Source organism: Syngnathus leptorhynchus, chromosome 16 (genome assembly GCF_054491065.1).
Source record: "Syngnathus leptorhynchus isolate UIUO chromosome 16, UIUO_Slep, whole genome shotgun sequence".
NCBI classification, from domain to species: Eukaryota; Metazoa; Chordata; class Actinopteri; order Syngnathiformes; family Syngnathidae; genus Syngnathus; species Syngnathus leptorhynchus.
The window spans coordinates 8,836,884-8,855,045 of record NC_141210.1 but is presented as its reverse complement, the minus strand read 5'-3'; the positions used below and the strand labels follow the sequence as shown (position 1 = coordinate 8,855,045).

General features: G+C 52.0%; 2 protein-coding genes and 1 pseudogene across 6 annotated transcripts; 1 reads left to right on the top strand and 2 right to left on the bottom strand.

The window, feature by feature from the left end:
* Positions 1-511: 511 nt before the first annotated feature.
* On the bottom strand, positions 512-2,937 carry LOC147044747 (RING finger protein 222). The gene is made up of 2 exons (XM_085933515.1): positions 2,862-2,937; positions 512-2,641 (listed from the first exon to the last, which is right to left on the bottom strand). Exon 2 carries the CDS (start codon positions 2,480-2,482, stop codon positions 1,832-1,834), a length of 651 nt encoding a protein of 216 aa, XP_085789641.1. The 5' UTR covers positions 2,483-2,641; positions 2,862-2,937; the 3' UTR covers positions 512-1,831.
* Positions 2,938-4,786: 1,849 nt separating this feature from the next.
* On the top strand, positions 4,787-7,513 carry LOC147044746 (nuclear distribution protein nudE-like 1-B; annotated as a pseudogene). Its single transcript, XR_015068458.1, has 7 exons — positions 4,787-4,855; positions 5,252-5,405; positions 5,778-6,032; positions 6,273-6,394; positions 6,466-6,557; positions 6,713-6,756; positions 6,850-7,513. The product of XR_015068458.1 is annotated as a nuclear distribution protein nudE-like 1-B (transcript).
* Positions 6,190-18,147, bottom strand: LOC147044745 (medium-chain acyl-CoA ligase ACSF2, mitochondrial-like). Of its 4 annotated transcripts, none has more exons than XM_085933511.1 (17): positions 17,929-18,147; positions 10,919-11,114; positions 10,525-10,653; positions 10,154-10,207; positions 9,957-10,075; positions 9,690-9,852; positions 9,521-9,616; positions 9,278-9,429; positions 9,075-9,166; positions 8,909-8,985; positions 8,732-8,839; positions 8,460-8,611; positions 8,037-8,262; positions 7,856-7,966; positions 7,725-7,793; positions 6,705-7,660; positions 6,190-6,567 (listed from the first exon to the last, which is right to left on the bottom strand). In XM_085933511.1, the coding sequence occupies exons 1-16, from the start codon at positions 18,039-18,041 to the stop codon at positions 7,511-7,513; spliced, it is 2,007 nt and encodes a 668-aa protein (XP_085789637.1). In that variant the 5' UTR covers positions 18,042-18,147; the 3' UTR covers positions 6,190-6,567; positions 6,705-7,510. The 4 variants fall into 4 exon arrangements, with proteins under 4 accessions (XP_085789637.1, XP_085789638.1, XP_085789639.1 ...); XM_085933512.1 differs by having other exon boundaries at positions 6,194-6,567; positions 8,037-8,178; positions 17,929-18,145; XM_085933513.1 differs by having other exon boundaries at positions 6,195-6,567; positions 6,705-7,623; positions 17,929-18,145.
* Positions 18,148-18,162: the final 15 nt, after the last annotated feature.

Sequence of the window (18,162 nt, the reverse complement as noted above, 5' to 3'; positions counted from 1 at the left end):
CTTAGGCTTGTCGCTTGGCATTTTGATGATGATATCTTCCCGGTCACACTTAAATGCATGGGCACAAGCAAAACACATTTTTGGGGTTTTGTTGTGGGTGGTACCGGAAAAACAAATCAAAATCTCTAGAATGAGGGCGAGCAAAATAATCAAAAGGTCTCTCTGAGTCTGACTGTCTGTCTGTGTCCTTGCACTGCTCTCTGGACTTGTCTTAACAATAACACAATATATATCAATATCAAAAGAATGATATGGTTAATATGCTTTTCTCCCCCCAAATGTTTCATGCATAGTCAGAACCTATTCAATCCCATGCATTGATAAATGACTGTCTGTTCTTTACCTGTCAGCTGCTCTGAGCTAGTACTGGGCCAACTGTCTGAAGCACCAAAACTGGCAATATTTCCACCTTTGCATGGGAAACATAGACATATGATTTAATATTAATTTAGCCAGGGCCAGTTACAAAGTTTAGAGGAGTGTGCATGTAAGAAAGAATAACAAATCACTCTTCAACTTACAAAATCTACTAGAACTAAATTTAACAATACATCAACAGAAAGACAGCCTTATTACATGGCAGTGGCACATATGCACACAACACATGCAAACTGGCATGCATACACGCGCACACACACACAGTTTTTAATGGCACCGTTGGGGCGTGGCTGAATAAATCCGTAACTTTTCTGCATTTGGCCGCGTCCTCCTTTAGCGCCTTTCTTTTTTGTCCCTCTTCGCACCGCCTTTCCTCTTCTTTTTACCACGGTCGAAGTCCTTTATCCTCACTCGCACCGCTCGCTAGCTACACAGCAGCCGGCACCTGACATACGTAACACACCTCTTCCTCCACATGACCTCTGTGTGGTTGATACGGACTGTGGGGGCGGGTGTTAATTGAAACATAAACCAATCGTCTTTCCCTCCTCACATGCTCCTGGCCTGAGTGGCCTGGCCTGTCTCTCTGATAGGCGCGCTGCCGCACCGGGAGATTTTAAAAAACAAACAAAAAAAACCTGAGATACAGGCCAGCAGGCCGGCGCTTCGGGAAAACTCCCAGTTCTGTCTATGGTCAGTCCGGGCGTGGTGGAGGAAGACAAGCAATGGTGTGGTGGAACCTGTAAGACTGGCCAAGCGGGATGACACAGAAGGAAAATGTACTCGATGCATCTCGGGCTTGTGCAATCACGCAAATCAGGCTTCAAGTCAAGGGTGGGGACATAGAACAGTTTCAAACTGTTTAAGCCGGTTAACAGCTCCTCTGAGTTTTGGAATTGCAGCTAAAACTGATGATTGCTGCTGTGTTTACATATAACGTGCAGCTGGTCTTCATGAGATACCGCCCGCATGCCCGCGATCCCTAGCTTAAGCAATACAAATGTTAAATATAACATGGTGAATCTTATTTTACATTTGTGCAAGATTATTGAAAGTGACTGGGAAAATTCCTCTTTCCTTTTGTACTCAAGTCTCTTTTTGTGCCCAATCACGTGCATTGACTTACCCATGTCTTGTATTATTTACATTTTCAAAGTAATACTTTTACCGGAGTCTTTTTTTTTTTTTGGTCCCACGCAAGTTTCTATACAAAATTAAGTGAATAATTCAATGTTTTACCAGGTAAGCCAATTGAGAATTTTTTTTCTGGAGGCAAGGTGTGTGAAGCGTCTTGCCCAAGGACACAACGACATGTGACTGTGATAGAGCTGGGATCGAACCACCGGTTACCAAACGAACCACTCTACTCCCTGAGCCACAGCCGCCATAATCACACGTGCTACCTCTGTCGATGCTCGTATTTGGCATGTGGTGGTCCATGTTTGTACACTCATCAAGCCAATAGGATCCACGGCAGCACGGCAGCCACCAGTGCCATCACGGTGAAGGTGGAGAGGAGCACCAGGAGGCACCGAGCCGTGCTCCACACCCGGCGCCGGCGAATCCTCGGCGGCCGAACCACCGTCAACACCACGCTGAACGCGTCGTCCTCAGTCATAGGTCTCCCCCGGGCGCTGATGACGAAGATCTCCGAGTTGCTGCACGGACTCGTGCGGAGGAGCGTCGACCGCCGGAGACGCTCGTATTCCGCGCAGAAGAAGCGTCGAAGTCGCCCGCGGACAGAAGCGGCCGAGGTGGTGTCGAGCTCCAGTCGGGCGAGCGGCCTCCCCACGGGCACCTCCAATGTCTGCCGCCCCCCTCCTCCTCCTCTTTCTGTATCCTCCTCGGGCTCCCCCTTGCCCTGCGGCTCGTCCTGCCGCTTCCTGATAAATGTGAGGTGTCTGCACACCGGACAGGCAAGGGTGTCCCGAATTTGTCCTTCGGCGTGGAAGTTGACCAGCAGCTTGACCAGGCATTCGTGACAGAACACATGTCCGCAGCTCAGGGTTCTCCCCGTCCCGCGCAGGATCTCGTAGCACACCGGGCACTCGCTGGCGTCCTCCTGCGGGGTGTCGTCATCCTTGTAGAATGCCATGGAAATCATGATAACAAGAACGAACGATGCAGGTGCAGAACTGGCCTCGGGCGTGCCTCAACCTCCGCATTCCTCGTTCCTGACTGCATGGGCGGGGAACGGCGCAGATGGTTGCAGAACAGGGCCTGCCACCTGGGCAGGTGCATTGGGAAAAGCTACCCACGATACCTACCTCCCCACCAACACACCAAATTTATGTCTGCCTGTGTCTCTATCTATTCAACCTTAAAATTGGCCTACAGTACGTGCTGCAAAAATAGCTAGATTTCTACTTTATTTTAGGTTTGTCAAACTATTGTGCACTTAACCAGAACACATCACTTTGTCCTCGGGATGTCCATTTAGCTAATACCAACAATGCAATATGTCACGTAGACAGATATTGTACCAATATTCGCAGCTCATGAGCGTAGATGAGGGCTGAAGCAAGAGACTGTCACTGCCTCTCGGTGGTCAGAAGGAACAGTGCAGTGGTGATTTGTTACAGTTGTGGGTATGTCTTATATTCTATGATTGTATTTTATTGTATGAATTTTGATTTACAATTATGTTCTGACTAGTTCTATTCTAATAAGTGTTGCCGTGGTCAAGCAGAATTTGTAACAGCAGAGGAAAGGATAGTCTGTTTGTGTTGTCAGACATGTACTCTATTTAAAAGGACGTTTCATTGAGGTTAAATTCGTGTTGCAGAAGTATATTCCGGACACGGAGATAATTTGTTGGAGTCAAGCGCCATTTCACGGTGTTATGTGGTCGTGTCCAGTCAGCAGGGCGCGGCTTCGTTTTTATATTGTGACGCCAACGTGTTTGGTGGCGTAATTTGTAACGTTAGCGCGCACGCGTCGTCGGAACTGACGTCGCTTCCGGGAAACGCGTTGGCAAGTTCCAAAAACACAAGCAGGAGTAAGTGCGAGGTAAAGCAAACCGAACCGGCAGCGGCAAGAGCAAGGGACGCTCTGAATTAAGATCGCCAGCCTGGCCGGAGGGGATCTCGCGCGTGTTCGCAATCGGCCGCCAACGGCGTTCAGATGTTACGAGCCGCCCAAAGGAGATAGCGAGTCGACAGCCCTTTGTCATGAACAGGTGCCATTCGCCTTCCTTTGGAGCTACTTTCGGAGTAGTTCGGTCACTGTTGGACCGCAAGGATTCTTTCCGTCTTTCTCGAGTCGCGGTTTTGCCGACTTCGGCTGAAGGGTTGCCTTTACTGTTCTCTTTGCGTTCTCCCGTCTAGTTTCGAAACGCAAACGGCGTACCCCGTAACGCCCACACGCTTGCGGCGAAATTTAGAGGGCTTGTCATGGTTGTCTGGATTGTCCTTTTGGACGAATGTCGAAATTGGATTGATATGAGCCCTGGCGAATTTCCTCGTGATCATTCCACTCAGTTGCATTCGGCTCGTGACGTGAGCGACCGACGCGTTCACCTTCTTGTCGGATGACGGGCGCACATGCGGCTCAGGTAACCGACGCGTTCACCTTCTCGGATGACGCGCCCACATGCAGGATGCGGCTCAGGCTCAGAGGCTTTTCAACTTTGCTGAAAGGTCAATGTTGAGCAAATTTGATGAGGCAAGAGGCTACGTACAAATGTTGGATTAGGGCCGTTTTCAGCACTACTCACGTCATAAATTGAGGTCTGAGTCAGATTTTCTCCTTTTTCGTTCTAAAAATTATTCCGCCATGCTTGCTCATTGATTGTCGTTTTTCGAGGAGTGGCGCTGGTGCCCTTTGTCACAGCTTTCATCTGGATTGCCATGGAAACAGCAGCAGCAGCAGCAGCAGCAATGTATTGACTCTTGGTTTTAATTTTCTCTCAACTCACCGTGTTTTTGAACTCCCTGTCCGGTTTCTTGGAAAGAGCAATGTGAGTCAAAAGTGATAGCGACATCTGTTAGCAATGTTTCAATAGGAGAAGCCATACACCCGGAGTGGGAGGAGGACCATTTTTTCCCCCGAAGTTCTCCGAGGGGTTGTATTCAAACGTATGACCAATGAAAATATGGTCATCATAAAGATGGGTGTGCACAGGGCTTCCCCCACACGTGATTTCGTTTTAGAGACTGGAGTTTCTGGGATTTGGAATCGGAAAATTGAAAATGACTAGTAATTATTAGGCTTGCAATCGATTCAGTGTCAGTGTTGTTGGGCAAATATTGAATGTAATTATGATGAGATGGCTCGTTAGTGAATGCTGCTTCCCGTTCGCATGCAAAAATAACGAGCGTTGTGAAATAGCTATTAGCAAAAAGGAGGCCGACTTTGCACACTCGCTAACTTCTCTGGCCCCCCGCCCTCATGAAGTCCTGCCGTGGACACAGAGATGATTCCCAAGTTTTCCACAAGTCCATTATTGGAAGTCCCGAGCTCTGAAGTATAGGAAAAGGTAGGAGCTGCATATATATATACACATATACTGATACCTTTGCTGCCGATTTTTTGCCGGCGAAGCGGCCGCTCAAGACACCGCTCGATTCTCTGCTTAGACTTTGAGGCCACCAGCATCCTCAACGGGGAAAACGCATATGTCCCTTTTTGGGAAGCAAAAAGGACCAACTGACCCCCCAGCAAAAGTTGCCCACAACGTGTTTTGTTATCTGCCGCTGCGCAGAAATATTTGGCCGTTTCAGGCGTGTGACGAGGCAAACTCCAGAACGCGTGGCCAGAACACACCGGCGCCACCGAGGCCTCTCGGCCGGGACAAAATCCACTCTTGCAGGATTGACAGTGAGCGAGCGATTGTGTTACAGTCGGTGTGCCTTTGTTTGCGCCTGCTGCCCAGCTCCCACGACGCTCGGGAGGAGCTGCGGGAGTTCTGCGACGGCAGCAGAGAGCTGGAGGCTGAGCTGGAGGCACAGCTGTGCCAGGCAGAGTGCCGCCTGCACGACCTGCGCAGCCAGAACGAGCGACTAAAGAACGAGGCGGACGGCCTCAAGGTAACCTTGCGTCTCCTTGGGGATTTGACCAGCGCCTGCAATAGCTTGCGCAATAGCTTGTGCAATAGCTCTTTGTGAATTTGAGGCCACGCTCTGACCGCTTGACCGGTCAACGCATTAGGACCTGCTCATTGCCTTTCAACGGAGCTGCAAGTCAAAGCTTTGTCTCTGTCACGACAGCTTTCCTTAGTATGTGCGGTCGTCGTATATATACGTACACTCTACAAAATACTACCGCTACTACTAAATAATGTGCAAGTCGCCGGGATTGTTGAATCCTTCTAAATGACCGGTTTTGCCATCACAATCTGCGCGATTTCATTGTTGGCATCTGCCGATGCGCGCTAACCCTTCTTCAACTCGTCTCTCCAGGAGAAGCTGGAGAAGCAGTATGCGCAAAGCTACGAGCAGATCTGCAGCGTACCCCTTAACGGAGGATGACCTGGGCCGCACGCGTGGCATCAAGGAGCAGCTCCACAAATCTGTGCGCAAGTTGGAGCAGGCCAACGATGACCTGGAAAGAGCCAAGAGTTACCGCAAACAATTGTTGGCACTCACGTCGTCGCCTGCCTCCAGAGAATTTCAGTCTCGAACGCACGCAATAATACGTGCCAAAAATGAGCAAAGGTGAAAATGCCCGGCCGGGTTGCTCCAATTCCGACTTTTGCAGGTGACCCTCACCCAAATGAGTAGGACTAGCAACGCTAAGGGAAAACAAAATTTTTTAGCAGGCGCATTATTATTATTTTTTATTGATGTTGTGACAGTAAGTTAATAATAACGGTTGAGCAATTATGCTAGCAAATTACAGAAGAGAAAAAAGAACCCACACAACTCAATCACAGTTGAATTTTTTATGCTGAGCAGGGCAACCATTGTGTCCCTGGAGGATTTTGAGGGCCACCTGAACTGGGCCATCGAGAGAAACGCCTTCCTGGAGAAGGAGTCCCTCTTGGTGTCGGTGCAGCGGCTCAAAGACGAAGCGCGAGGTACCGCCCCAAGAAAAAAAACAACAACCGTAGGCCGGCGTTGACCCGCCGCCTCTCGTTCTCCTCTGCAGACCTCAGGAACTGCCGGTGCGCGAGAGTACCATGGACAAGAAATCGGCGCCCAACTCGCCCACCTCAGACCTGGACCGGCCCCGCTTGGCTGGTGTGTGTGTCTGTATATATATGTAAATATGAGGAAAAAGTATATTGTTAAGTTGTACTCGAGCTGTCCATTCTTATTGGTCTTGTTTTTGTTGTTGTTGGCGCTTTGGCCAGCATTGACTGACTGCTGCGGCGGCTCGTCTCTCACCCCAACAGCCAGAATCTTCGCCCTCGACATTGTTGGCGATCTGCTCCAGAAAGTCGGTGTGGGTGGCCTTGGCTGTTGGTCAGACGTGAGCGGCCGAAGCAGGAGTCGCTGTTGTGTAATGGCACGGAACCTTTTTGCTCGCCAGGCTTTGGAGTCCAAACTGGCTGCCTGCAGGAGCTTGGCCAAAGACCAGGTGGCCAGAAAAAGCCTCCCCGCCAACAATGGTGGCACCGCCGCCAAGTTCATGTACGCGACACTGCGCTTTGCCCAAATGCCAACGTGGGGCCCCGCCCTTTTTTGGGCACCGTTTTGCCCAACGACAAATGGTCCCGTTGCTCGTCCACACCTGAAGTGAATGTTGATCGTTCCAAGGCCACACCTTTGTGTGTGTGTGTGTGTGTGTGTGTGTGTGTGTGTGTTTGTGTGTGTGAGTGAGAGAGAGTGAGTGACAGTGTGAGCGCGAGCGCATTATCCTAGAAATTGTCCCTGGGTCCGTCGGGATGGGCCCCAGCTTCCGCAGGAGCCGCTCCTAGCGCCTTCACCTCTGTTGGACGAGCAGAGCCGTGAGCATCGGCCCCAGCTTCCACAGGAGCTGCTCCTAGCGCCTTCACCTCTGTTGGACTAGCCGAGCCGTGAGCATCGGTCGTCACTTTGAGCCGCAAAACGGTCGCTTCTGGAAATGAACAGGCACGGGTGCTTTGGCCCCTTTTGTTTGTGACGTCTATGTGGAGGAAGCTCTTTTATTGATGCTTTCTTGTTTTGCACGTGAAAATGTACTTTGGTTGCATAAATAAAGATGGACGTGATCAGCCAAAGTCCTTTTGTGCACTGGTCAGGCGGCGGCTTCTTGGGGTCCAAAAGCTCAGAGTTACAGGCCCAGATGCTTCTCCATGTCCACCTTTAAGATGTTCTTCTTGATCTTGAAGCAGAGAGTCAGTTAGAAGCTGGGGGCGGGGCTGAAATGGCAGCATTAGAAGCGCCGGGCTTTTTCCTGAGCCGCCATCATGCCCCCGCTCTTACCTTTCCGGAGGCGGTCATGGGGTAGCTGTCCACAAACACCACGAAGCGGGGGATTTTGAAGTGGGCGATCTGAGATGAAAGAATCGCAGAGTCGAGTCAAGTCCAAAAGGCTGTCGGTGGTGTCACGTCACCTGGCCTTTGCAGAAGGTCTGTATCTCGTCCGCCGTACACGTCTGTCCTTCTTTGAGCTTGATGCAAGCGCACACCTGCTCCCCCAGACGCTCGTCTTTCACTCCCACCACCTCGGAGAGAACACGCACGTCGACGAACATCTGGCAACAATTTACAATCTTTCGGGCCATCGGCACGTACCTGCACTTCGTGCACTTTGCTGTTGGTGTAGAGGAACTTCTCGATCTCAGCGGGATAGATGTTCTCCCCACCTCGGATGATCAAGTCCTTGATGCGGCCCTCAATGGAGCAGTAGCCCAGCGCGTTCAGGCTGGCCACGTCGCTGCGCGCACAAGTGAGGCCTTCGCTAAGATGGGACTGGAAGCTGCATGCGGGCTCCCTCTCATGGTTGGCAAAACATCCATCCCTCTCAAATGTAAGGATTAAGACCTGGTTTGTTTTTGAACATTGATTTCGGGCTCCTTTGAAACCAGTTGTTTCAGTCCTGTTCCTACGTCCTCTGATAACGCTAATCTCTGATTTCACAAGTCAAAGGGGGCGGTCCTATAAGAAGGTGTGGTATTTTTCCCAAGCGGGAAGCGTGCACGGTCTCGACGCTCTCACCCTGTCCTGTACCAGCGGTCCGGGCCGAGCACCCGCCGGGTTGCGTCGCTCTCGTCCCAGTATCCGTGCATCACGCAGCTACCCCGGATCAGCAGCTCCCCCGTGGCCCCCAGCGGGACTGTCTCGCCTGTCTCCACGTCCACCACTTTGGCCTGTTGTGACGTGCGACAAATGACTTGCATTAAAAAAATGGGCATGATTTTTTAAGTCTAATTGTTTTTTTATGAAACCAGAACGTGACGCAAAGGTTCGCCCCTTGTTTTTTTTTTTACCTCAACGTGGTGGATGACGCAGCCGACCGTGTGGAGCTTGAGGCGGTCGTCGTCAAACGGGAAGCCCAAGAAGGTGACGGGGCTGTTCTCTGTGGTGCCGTAGCCGATCTGCTCGACACACCCGCTGTCTTAGTGTCGTCAGAGTTTCCAGTCCTACCTCCGAATGTGGCGGCTCACCATGATGTCTTTCATGTTCAGCTTGGCCCTGACGTTGGCCACGAGCTCCGGGGCGCACGGCGATGCCGCCATGATGCCTCCAGCGCCATTGCATATCAACATATGAAATTGGTACCAATGCCGCAACGTTAGAATTTTGTCAACTAGCGGTCACAGCTCGTCTTACCGCCTTCCATTGAGGACAAATCGTATTTTTCCAGATCAGGCTGCCCCAGCAGGTCTGTGAACATGGTGGGAGTGCCGTAGACAAAATTGCACCTTCAAAGGAAGAAGTCGCAAAAACTGACAAAGAATGTCGGTGCGGTGTTGCGCACATCTTGCTGCCTTTATGGTGCATGAATGATACAAAGAGGAGACACCGTCTGGTACTTTTCCTTGTGAATGGCCTCCAGGTTGGCTCGGCTGTCGTAGGCGGCGGAGGGAAAGACTAGCGTGATGCCGTGCAGTGCCATGCACATGCCTCCCAACACCGAACCAAAGCAGTGATACATGGGCACCTGCATGCACACCCGCACCTGAGGCTGATGGCAAAACGGCACACGGGTCGGTCAGTGCAACGCTCCATCTTGAGCCAGTTGTTGCTTGCCGGATGTTTGGCGGGGTGGCACTCACCCTCCAGTCATAGCCGGCTCGGAGCCCCACAAAGTAGCCGTTGTTGACCACGTTGTGGTGGGACAGCGTGACTCCCTTGGGGTCGCCGGTGGTGCCCTGAAAGAAAAGGGGAGGCGGAGTCACACGGAGGCTGTGAGCCCAATGACCGTAGGCGACGGGCCGTTCTCACAGAAGTGAACTGAATATTGATGGCATCGTCGCACGACAACTTGCCGTGAAGCTCGCTTAGCCGGTGCCGGTGACAACTCTCAGCTGCTTGGAAAACATCGTCCAGGTGCAGCACGCCTGCCTCGCGCCTGTCCGTCATGATCACCGCACGCAGGTCTGGCAATCTCGCGGGATTAAGGTCTAATTTTTATTCTCACGCATGTCTCAATCCGCGTGTAACCTAAACATAAGCAATGCATTCGATGGCAACGTGTGACTTTTAGGCTACCTGGCGCTGCGCATGGCTCCTGGCAGTGACGTGCTGAGCTCCGGGCAGATCTGCCGCAGCATATCGTAGAACTTTTTCTTCTTAAAGCTGCTGGGACAAACCAGCGCTTTGCACTGCACCTGTAGCGCAACGTGACCTCCAGGTTACTCACTCGCGTGACACTTCAACGTGTAAGGAAAAAAGGCGACAACAAGAACCTTTCTGAGAGTGAACTCCACTTCTTTGAGTTGATAAGCCGGGTTTAAGGACACCTGCCGGATGGCCGGGAAAAAAGTGAGGCCACAACATTGAGGACACCCGCCCGCATTGTCTTCTAGGTAGCAATTGCAGTTCACGAATGAAGCCAGAACTCTGCGTTTGTTCATGATGGTCTTAGGCCATTTCAAAAACATCAAGCAGAGTTTGCCCATGACATTTCCACATCACGCCACGCTATGTTCTCGTAGAGTGGTAACTACTGTTCGCTAATGCTGAAAGTTCTAAATTTGCAGTAAGATCGGTCGGATACACATAGAGCTAGCTAGTGACAAGCGCAAATGTGAGCACAATTGCATCCTCTCAGGCCAACCTGAATGATTCCCGCCTTGGCCGAAGCATACTGGAAGAGGATCCATTCATATGTGTTTGGTCCCCAAAGGCCCAGACGGTCGCCTGGCTGCAGGCCCAGAGCCAGGAGCCCCGCAGCCACCTGGTCCACCTGCACAACATCACGCTGCATAAGTCCCTCCCGTGGTAAACCCAATAATCGCTCAATTGAGTACAAATTGAATGTGCAACCTTTAAAGCTTGAGATACAAAACAATGTTTTTTGTTTTTTTTTACTTTTCCAGCTTAGTAGTGAGAACAGACACACACAGGACGCTCCCCCACCCATCCACATGAAAAAATGAGTTGACGACAATTCAGATTTCATTGTATGACATCTGACGTCAGTCGCACTCAAAAGGTTTGGCCAAACGTACGTCCTGCTGAAAGCGCTCAAATGTTTTCCTGATGCCGTCCTGCAGGAAGACTACGGCTTCACGCTGCGGCCAGCGTCGGGCGGCGGCCTCCAGGCACTGTCCCATCGTCAGGGAGAGCAGCGAGACGGCTGACGTGCCGTGCACGTAGCTGCTGCTCAGAGATGGTCGACACGGAGGGCGGTCCACGTGAAGCCGTCTGCGCACATCAAAGCAACGCCGCATGGAGTCAGCGATTGGAACCACGTTTGCCTTCGGTGCGCTCGCATCATCTGATTAGCCAACCATCAGTACGTGAAAAAAATTGCAGTAGTGATTTGAAATCATTTGGATGGTACATGGCCATTTTTTAGGGTTTCAAAGCAGGGTTTAAACTAGGGTAGGGTTTCAAAATTGGTCATGCAATTTTTTTTTTAATTAAAAAAGCCTTACTAGGAATTGTCAATTACAAGCCTTATACCATAAAAAGTATTCATTATTTTATAAATAAAAAAAGCCTCACTATACATGTTATTTTTTGTGAAAAAAAAACTCATTATACATGGTCATTTTTGTTAGAAAAAAAGTGCCTTCCTATCCGTGGTCATTTTATTCATTTTATTTTTCCCCTCCGTGAGTCATCGTCTTATCGTGGTGGAGGGGTTTGCGCGCCCCTATGATCCTAGGAACCATGTTATCTGGGGCTTCATGCCCCTGGTAGGGTCACCCGTGGCAAAAGGGTCCTAGGAGAGGGGCCAGAAAAAGCACGGCTCACCCAAGCCCCTTATGACGAAAAAGACAAATGGACTTAGTTTTTCCTCGCCCGGACGCGGGTCACCGGGGCCCCCCTCTGGAGCCAGGCCTGGAGGTGGGGCTCGAAGGCGAGCGCCTAGTGGCCGGGCCTTCGCCCATGGACCCCGGCCGGGCATACCCCGAAAAGAAAACGTGGATCCCCCTTCCCATGGGCTCACCACCTGTAGGAGGTGCCAAAGGGGTCGGGTGCAAAGTGAGCTGGGCGCCGGCCAAAGGCGGGGACCTTGGCGGTCCGATCCCCGGCTGCAGAGGCTGGCTCTAGGGACATGGAATGTCACCTCTCTGTCTGGAAAGGAGCCCTAGCTGGTGTGTGAGGCAGAAAAGTTCCGACTAGACATAGTCGGACTTGCCTCAACAATTAGTTTGTCCATTTGTGCACTTGGCACCAGGACACCCTAGGCTGCAGTTCGATGATTGACTTTGTAGTCGTCTCATCGGATTTGCGGCCGCATGTTTTGGACACTCGGGTGAAGAGAGGGGCGGGGCTGTCAACTGATCACCATCTGGTGGTGGGTTGGCTCCGATGGTGGGGAAGATGCCGGTCCGACCTGGCAGACCCAAACGCTCTATGAAGGTCTGCTGGGAACGTCTGGCAGAACCCCCTTTAAGGAAGAGCTTCAACTCCCCCCTCCGGCAGAGCTTTTCCCATGTCCCGGGGTAGGCGGGGACATTGAGTCCGAGTGGACCATGTCCGCGCCTCCATTATTGAGGCAACCGACCAGAGCTGTGCCCGTAAGGTCGTTGGTGCCTGTCGTGGCGACAATCCCCGAACCCGCTGGTGGACGCTGGCCGTAAGGGATACCGTCAAGCTGAAGAAGGAGTCCTATCGGGCCGTTTTGGCCTGCGGGATCCGGAGGCAGCTGACAGGTACAAGCGGAACGCAGCTTCGGCGGTTGCTGAGGCAAAAACCCGGGCGTGGGAGAAGTTTGGCAAGGCCATGGAGAATGACTTCCGGACGGCTTCGAGGAAATTCTGGTCCACCATCCGGCGTCTCAGGAGGGGGACGCAGTGCACAGTCAAAACTGTTTACAGTGGAGTTGGCGTGCTGCTGACCTCGACTCGGGACGTCGTGAGTCGGTGGGGAGAATACTTCGAAGACCTCCTCAATTCCACCAACACGCTTTCCATTGTGGAAGCAGGGCCTGGAGACTCTGAGACAGACTCTACAATCTCTGGGGTCGAAGTCACTGAGGTAGTTAAAAAGTCCTCGGTGGCAGGGCCCCGGGGGTGGATGAGATCCGCCCGGAGTTCTTAAAGGCTCTGGATGTCGTGGGGCTGTCATGGCTGACACGCCTCTACAGCATTGCATGGACATCGGGGACGGTGCCTCTGGATTGGCTGACTGGGGTGGTAGTTCCCCTCTTGAAGAAGGGGGACCGGAGGGTGTGTTCCAATTACAGGGGAATCACACTCCTCAGCCTCCCTGGTAAGGTCTATTCAGGGGTGCTGGAGAGGAGGACCAGCTCTACACCCTCAGCAGGATCCTCAGGGGTGATGGGAGTTCGCCCAACCAGTCCACATGTGTTTTGTGGACCTGGAGAAGGCGTTCGACCGTGTGACTCGGGAGGTTCTGTGGAGGGTGCTTCAGGAGTACGGGGTGCCGAGCCAACTGATAAGGGCAGTTCGGTACCTGTATCACCAATGCCAGAGTTTGGTCCGCATTTCCGTCAGTAAGTCGGATTCGTTCCCAGAGAGGGTTGGACTCCGCCAAGGCTGCCCTTTGTCACCGATTCTGTTCATAATTTTTATGGACAGAATTTCTAGGCGCAGCCGAGGCGTTGAGGGTGTCCGGTTTGGGGTCCTCAGCATCGCGTCTCTGCTTTTTGCAGATGACGTAGTGCTGTTAGCTTCTTCAGGCCGTGATCTCCAGCTCTCACTGGAGCGGTTCGCAGCCGAGTGTGAAGTGGTCGGGATGAGGGTCAGCACCTCCAAATCCGAGTCCATGGTCCTCGGTCGGAAAAGGGTGGAATGCCCTCTCCGGATCGGGGATGAGATCTTGCCCCAAGTGGAGGAGTTCAAGTATCTTGGGGTCTTGTTCACGAGTGAGGGCAGGAATGAGCGCGGGATCGACAGGCGGATTGGTGCAGCGTCGGCAGTAATGCAGACTCTGTACCGGTCCGTCGTGATGAAGAGAGAGCTGAGCCAAAAGGCAAAGCTCTCAATTTACCGGTCGATCTATGCTCCTATCCTCACCTATGGTCACGAGCTATGGGTCGTGACCAAAAGAACGAGATCCAGGATACAAGCGGCCGAAATGAGTTTCCTCCGCAGGCTGTCCGGGCTCTCTCTCTTTCGTGGAACGTCAGAGCTCCAACTTAGTGTCGTGGAGCCACGCCAGCATCTCCTGTCCCAGGTCAAAGAGGCCGGCCTCCGAGGGTGGTCTATATCGGGGGCAGGTCTTGATGATGTGGTCGGCCATATGCTCGGGGTCTCCGCACTTGCAAGCCGCACTGTCTGCCAGTCCCCACTGTCGCATAGATGTGTTGAAGCACCCAACACCAGTTCTTAAACGGTTCAATGTGGTCCACTGCTGGCGAGGTAGTTCGTCTCCTCCTATGGATCCCAGATGTAACGGTCCATGAGGGAGGGACCAGCTGCCTCCCACTCCTGCTTCCAAGCTGCTGCCAGCCAAGCATCTCTGGAGATGTCCTCAGGGATGGAATTGAGCATCTCTTGTGCTACAATGTTGTAGGCGTGGCGCGCCTTGAGTCTGCTTGGTGGAGCTGGAGTTGTTGTGGTACTATGCAGGATGTGTCAGTTGTTATTTTTTGCCTTCCTGGCGAGAATGAGGGTGGCAGCCTCTCGGCGAAGGTTGGCCGGCTCTATTCCCTCAAGGAAAGGAAAGAGAGAACCAGGGGTGGGCTTCAGGCATCCTGTTATAATTCGGAGGGCGTTGTTGATTGCCACATCCACCTTTTTGGCATGGGGGCTTCTGTTCCATACTGGGGCACAGTACTCTGCTGCAGAAAAGACCAGCGCTTGAGTAGATATCCGCAAGATCTTAGCAGAGGCTCCCCACGTTGTTCCAGGAGGGCGGCGGATCAGTTCAACCCTGGATGTCACCTTTGCCTTCAGATCTTCAAGGTGTTGTTTGAAGGATAGGGTCCGATCCAAACACACGCCAAGGTACTTCGGGGCTTGTTGAACCTCCAGGCGTTAGCCCTCAATGCTCACTGCAAGTTCTCTCTTTGCTTCCCTGGTGCAGAGATGGTATGACGCAGCAACAGTCTTTCCAACGCTGAGCTGTAGACGCCACTTTCGAAGGTATGCTACCATGGTGCGTATATCTACATTCAGGCTGTCTTCCGTCGCCTTCCACGTTGGTCGGCTCAGCATGATGGCAAGGTCGTCTGCACAGCCATACTTTCTGGATGCTGTGTCCGGAAGGTCGTATGTATAGATGTTAAATAGCATTGGTGAGAGAACTGACCCTTGCGGTACTCCGCGCCTCAGTCTTCGGAGCTTACTGCACTGCCCACTGCTGGTTTGGAGAGTAAAGCTGTGGTTGGAAAGCGTCTCCATGATGAACTGCACCATGTGCCGGTCCGGTATGGTCCTCAGCAGCTTCAGGTGGAGTCCCCGGTGCCACACTGTATCGTATGCGGCAGTTAAGTCCAGGTATACCACTCCAGCTTTCTCCTTATCCTGGAAGCTGTTCTCTATGTCTTGGTAGGGTAATCTGGTCTGCTGTTGACCTTCCTCGTCGGAAAGCAGCTTGTTCCGGTGGGAGCTGTGGGTCCACCACTGGCTCTATGCGGCTGTGAATCAATATTTCCAGGATCTTAAATGGGGCACTCAGCAGTGAGATGGGCCTGTATGACTTGGGGTCCTTCGCATCTTTATTTGGCTTCAACAGAGCTATCACAGAGGCCCTACGCCAGATCTTCGGGAGTTTTAGTCTCCGGTAGCATGATGTAAAGAAAGCTCTAAGCCATCGAGATGTTGTTGGTCCCTGGTGGATGACAAATTCCGGGTGGATATTGTCACGGCCCGGGGATTTGCCCGGCTTTAGTTTGCTCATGGCCTCACTGAGTTCCTCTGCTGTAAAGGGTCCCGAGAGATTGGAATCGGCGTTAGCCGCTCTTGAGATACAAGACACCTCACGCGATATCAGTCGTGCAAAGTCTTTGTCTGCATCCGGGAAGCGGCCATTCTTCGGGAGTTGGGAGGCGATTGCGTCTGCAGTGACTGGGCATCTGTGGGCTGATGTATTTCTGCCTGTGAGCTGGTTGATGGTCTGCCACGCCTTCCGGCTGGAATGGGTGAAGTTGATTGATTCAACGACTTCTGTCCATCTCGCCTTGCGGGAGAAGTCCAGCTTTTCGAGCAGTGCTGCTGCTGTTGCGTGCTCCTCTTCTCTACAGCTGGCTCTCTGGTGTTCCCTCAGGAGGCGGCTACAGTCATCATCCCAGCCTGGGATGTAGTTCCTCTTATACCACGTGGGATGCTCTTCTTTGCCGCACGCAGGAGGACCTGGCAGTAGGCTGCATAGGCTGCATCCACATCTGTGGACTCTGGGTCTGGCAGGCTGGCTGACCTCCTTTCCGTCTCCTCAGCATACGTCTCCCAGTTGGCTTTTCGGAAGTTCCATCTCTTCACAGGCTTCCCTGGCACCCGTTCCACAAGTGATGGGACTTTGATGATGGAAGGTCATTGGTGTGAGCAGGGGAAGCTGTCAAGGACACGCCTCTCCGGTCTTGGGTCGTTGCTGCGGCAAATGACGAAGGCCAGGTCCGGGTTGGTGGTGTTCCAGCGTGCAGAGAAGAAGGTTGGGGGTTCCTTGGGGTCGTACAGCAGCTGGGCATCAGTGTTGGAAGCCCATTCGCACAGCGCCACTCCGCTAGGTGTTGAGTAGTTGTACCCCCAGTCTGTGTGCTGACAGTTGAAGTCGCCTGTGTAGATTGCGGGTGCAGTTCCAGATGGGAGTGACGTTGTGGTTAGCTCTGATGTTGGGGGCTTGTAAACGTTGATGACTAAGGTTTCCTGGATTATGGTAACCAGCCACTCGATGTTGGAGCCTGGTGGGGATTGGCTACAGGCTGCCCAGCTTATTCCAGTGCGTATAAAGGTTGCCACTCCATGCTGCTTGGTGTTGATGGACCCAGGGAGATGAAACCCAGGGATCTTGAAGATGTTGGTCGTGCAGTGCGTCTCCTGTAGGAGCAGGACTGCGGCCCCGTTGGAGTCGGCCAGGTGCCGTAGGACTTCGAGTTTGGCGGTGGTAAGGCCCTCAAGATTAAGTCGAGTTAACCGACAGGCCTCTGTTTTCGACGGTCGGGATGGCTGCCCTGTCCGGGCTCTCCCTTAGAGATAGGGTGAAGTGCTCGGTCATCTGGGAGAGACTCGGAGTAAAGCCGATGTGCCTCCACGTTGAGAGGAGCCAGATTAGGTGGCTCTGGCATCTCATCAGGATGCCTCATGTACGCCTCCCTGGGGAGGTGTTCCGGGCATGTCCCACCGGTAGGAGACCCCAGGGATGACCCAGGACGCGCTGGAGAGACTATTTCTCTCAGCTGGCCAAACGTTTCAAGGCGTTCTGCCTTAAGATCCCCTGGGATGAGCTGGATGAAGTGGCTGGGGAGAGGGAAGTCTGGGAGTCCCTCCTAAAGCTGCTGCCCCTGCGACCCGACCCCAGATAAGCGGAAGATGGATGGATGGATGGATGGATGGATGGATGGAATAGTCATTTTTTTAAGAAAAAAGGCATTTGACCTGGTTGGTCAAAGCAAGATTTGATCTTCCGCAGACTGCAAATGTCAGGCAAGTACCCCTAAACTACAAATATCCAGAGTTCTCATTAAAATAACTTACTTTTACTTTTTTTTACTTTTTAAAAGAAAAAAAGCCTTTTTAAGAAAAAAGAACCTTACAATACATGGTCATTTTTTTGAGAAAGAAAAGAAATTTAAGAAAAAAAAAGGCATTTCCTTATCCTGGTTGGTCAAAGCAAGATTTGATGCCATAAAATCAGCATACAAGTCAGGAAGGTATACCCCGAGACTACAAGTATCCACGGTTTTCACCATGTTAATTTAAAGCCTCATGGTTATTAAAACGAAACTATTAAAATGATTTTTATTTTCTAGGTCATTTAAAAAAAACAACCACGGCCTTTTTTTTTTTTTTTAGAAACAAATGATTACGATCCCGGCATGAATCAGCCTAACTCAAAATCCCTGCAAGACAATTTTGGAAAGAACAAGGGCAAGCCCCCAACTTACCGACCCCACTGGAGCCAGCTTGACCTCCACACCACTCTGCGTTCAAGTCCACCAACAAATTTGACACTGGTAGCGCATTGCGACAAAGAACGGAGTGCAAGGAGCGAGGACATTACTTCCAGCCAAGGCAACACTGACAGTGAGAGAAACGTCAGCACTTCAGGCCAAAACTGTGCTCAGAGTTAATCGCCACGTGTAATCTTTAACCACACAGAGTGACGGCGTCGACCTCTT

What these genes read in the sequence shown, in the direction of transcription:
- LOC147044747 (XM_085933515.1), bottom strand. Translation starts at nt 2,482, where the DNA reads ATGATTTCCATGGCATTCTACAAGGATGACGACACCCCGCAGGAGGAC.
- LOC147044745 (XM_085933511.1), bottom strand. Translation starts at nt 18,041, where the DNA reads ATGTCCTCGCTCCTTGCACTCCGTTCTTTGTCGCAATGCGCTACCAGT. An exon ending in TCAATATTCAGTTCACTTCT is followed by an intron (nt 9,617 to 9,689) that starts GTGAGAACGGCC and finishes CTTTTCTTTCAG; the next exon opens with GGCACCACCGGCGACCCCAA. An exon ending in AGACCTTCTGCAAAGGCCAG is followed by an intron (nt 7,794 to 7,855) that starts GTGACGTGACAC and finishes CTTTCATCTCAG; the next exon opens with ATCGCCCACTTCAAAATCCC.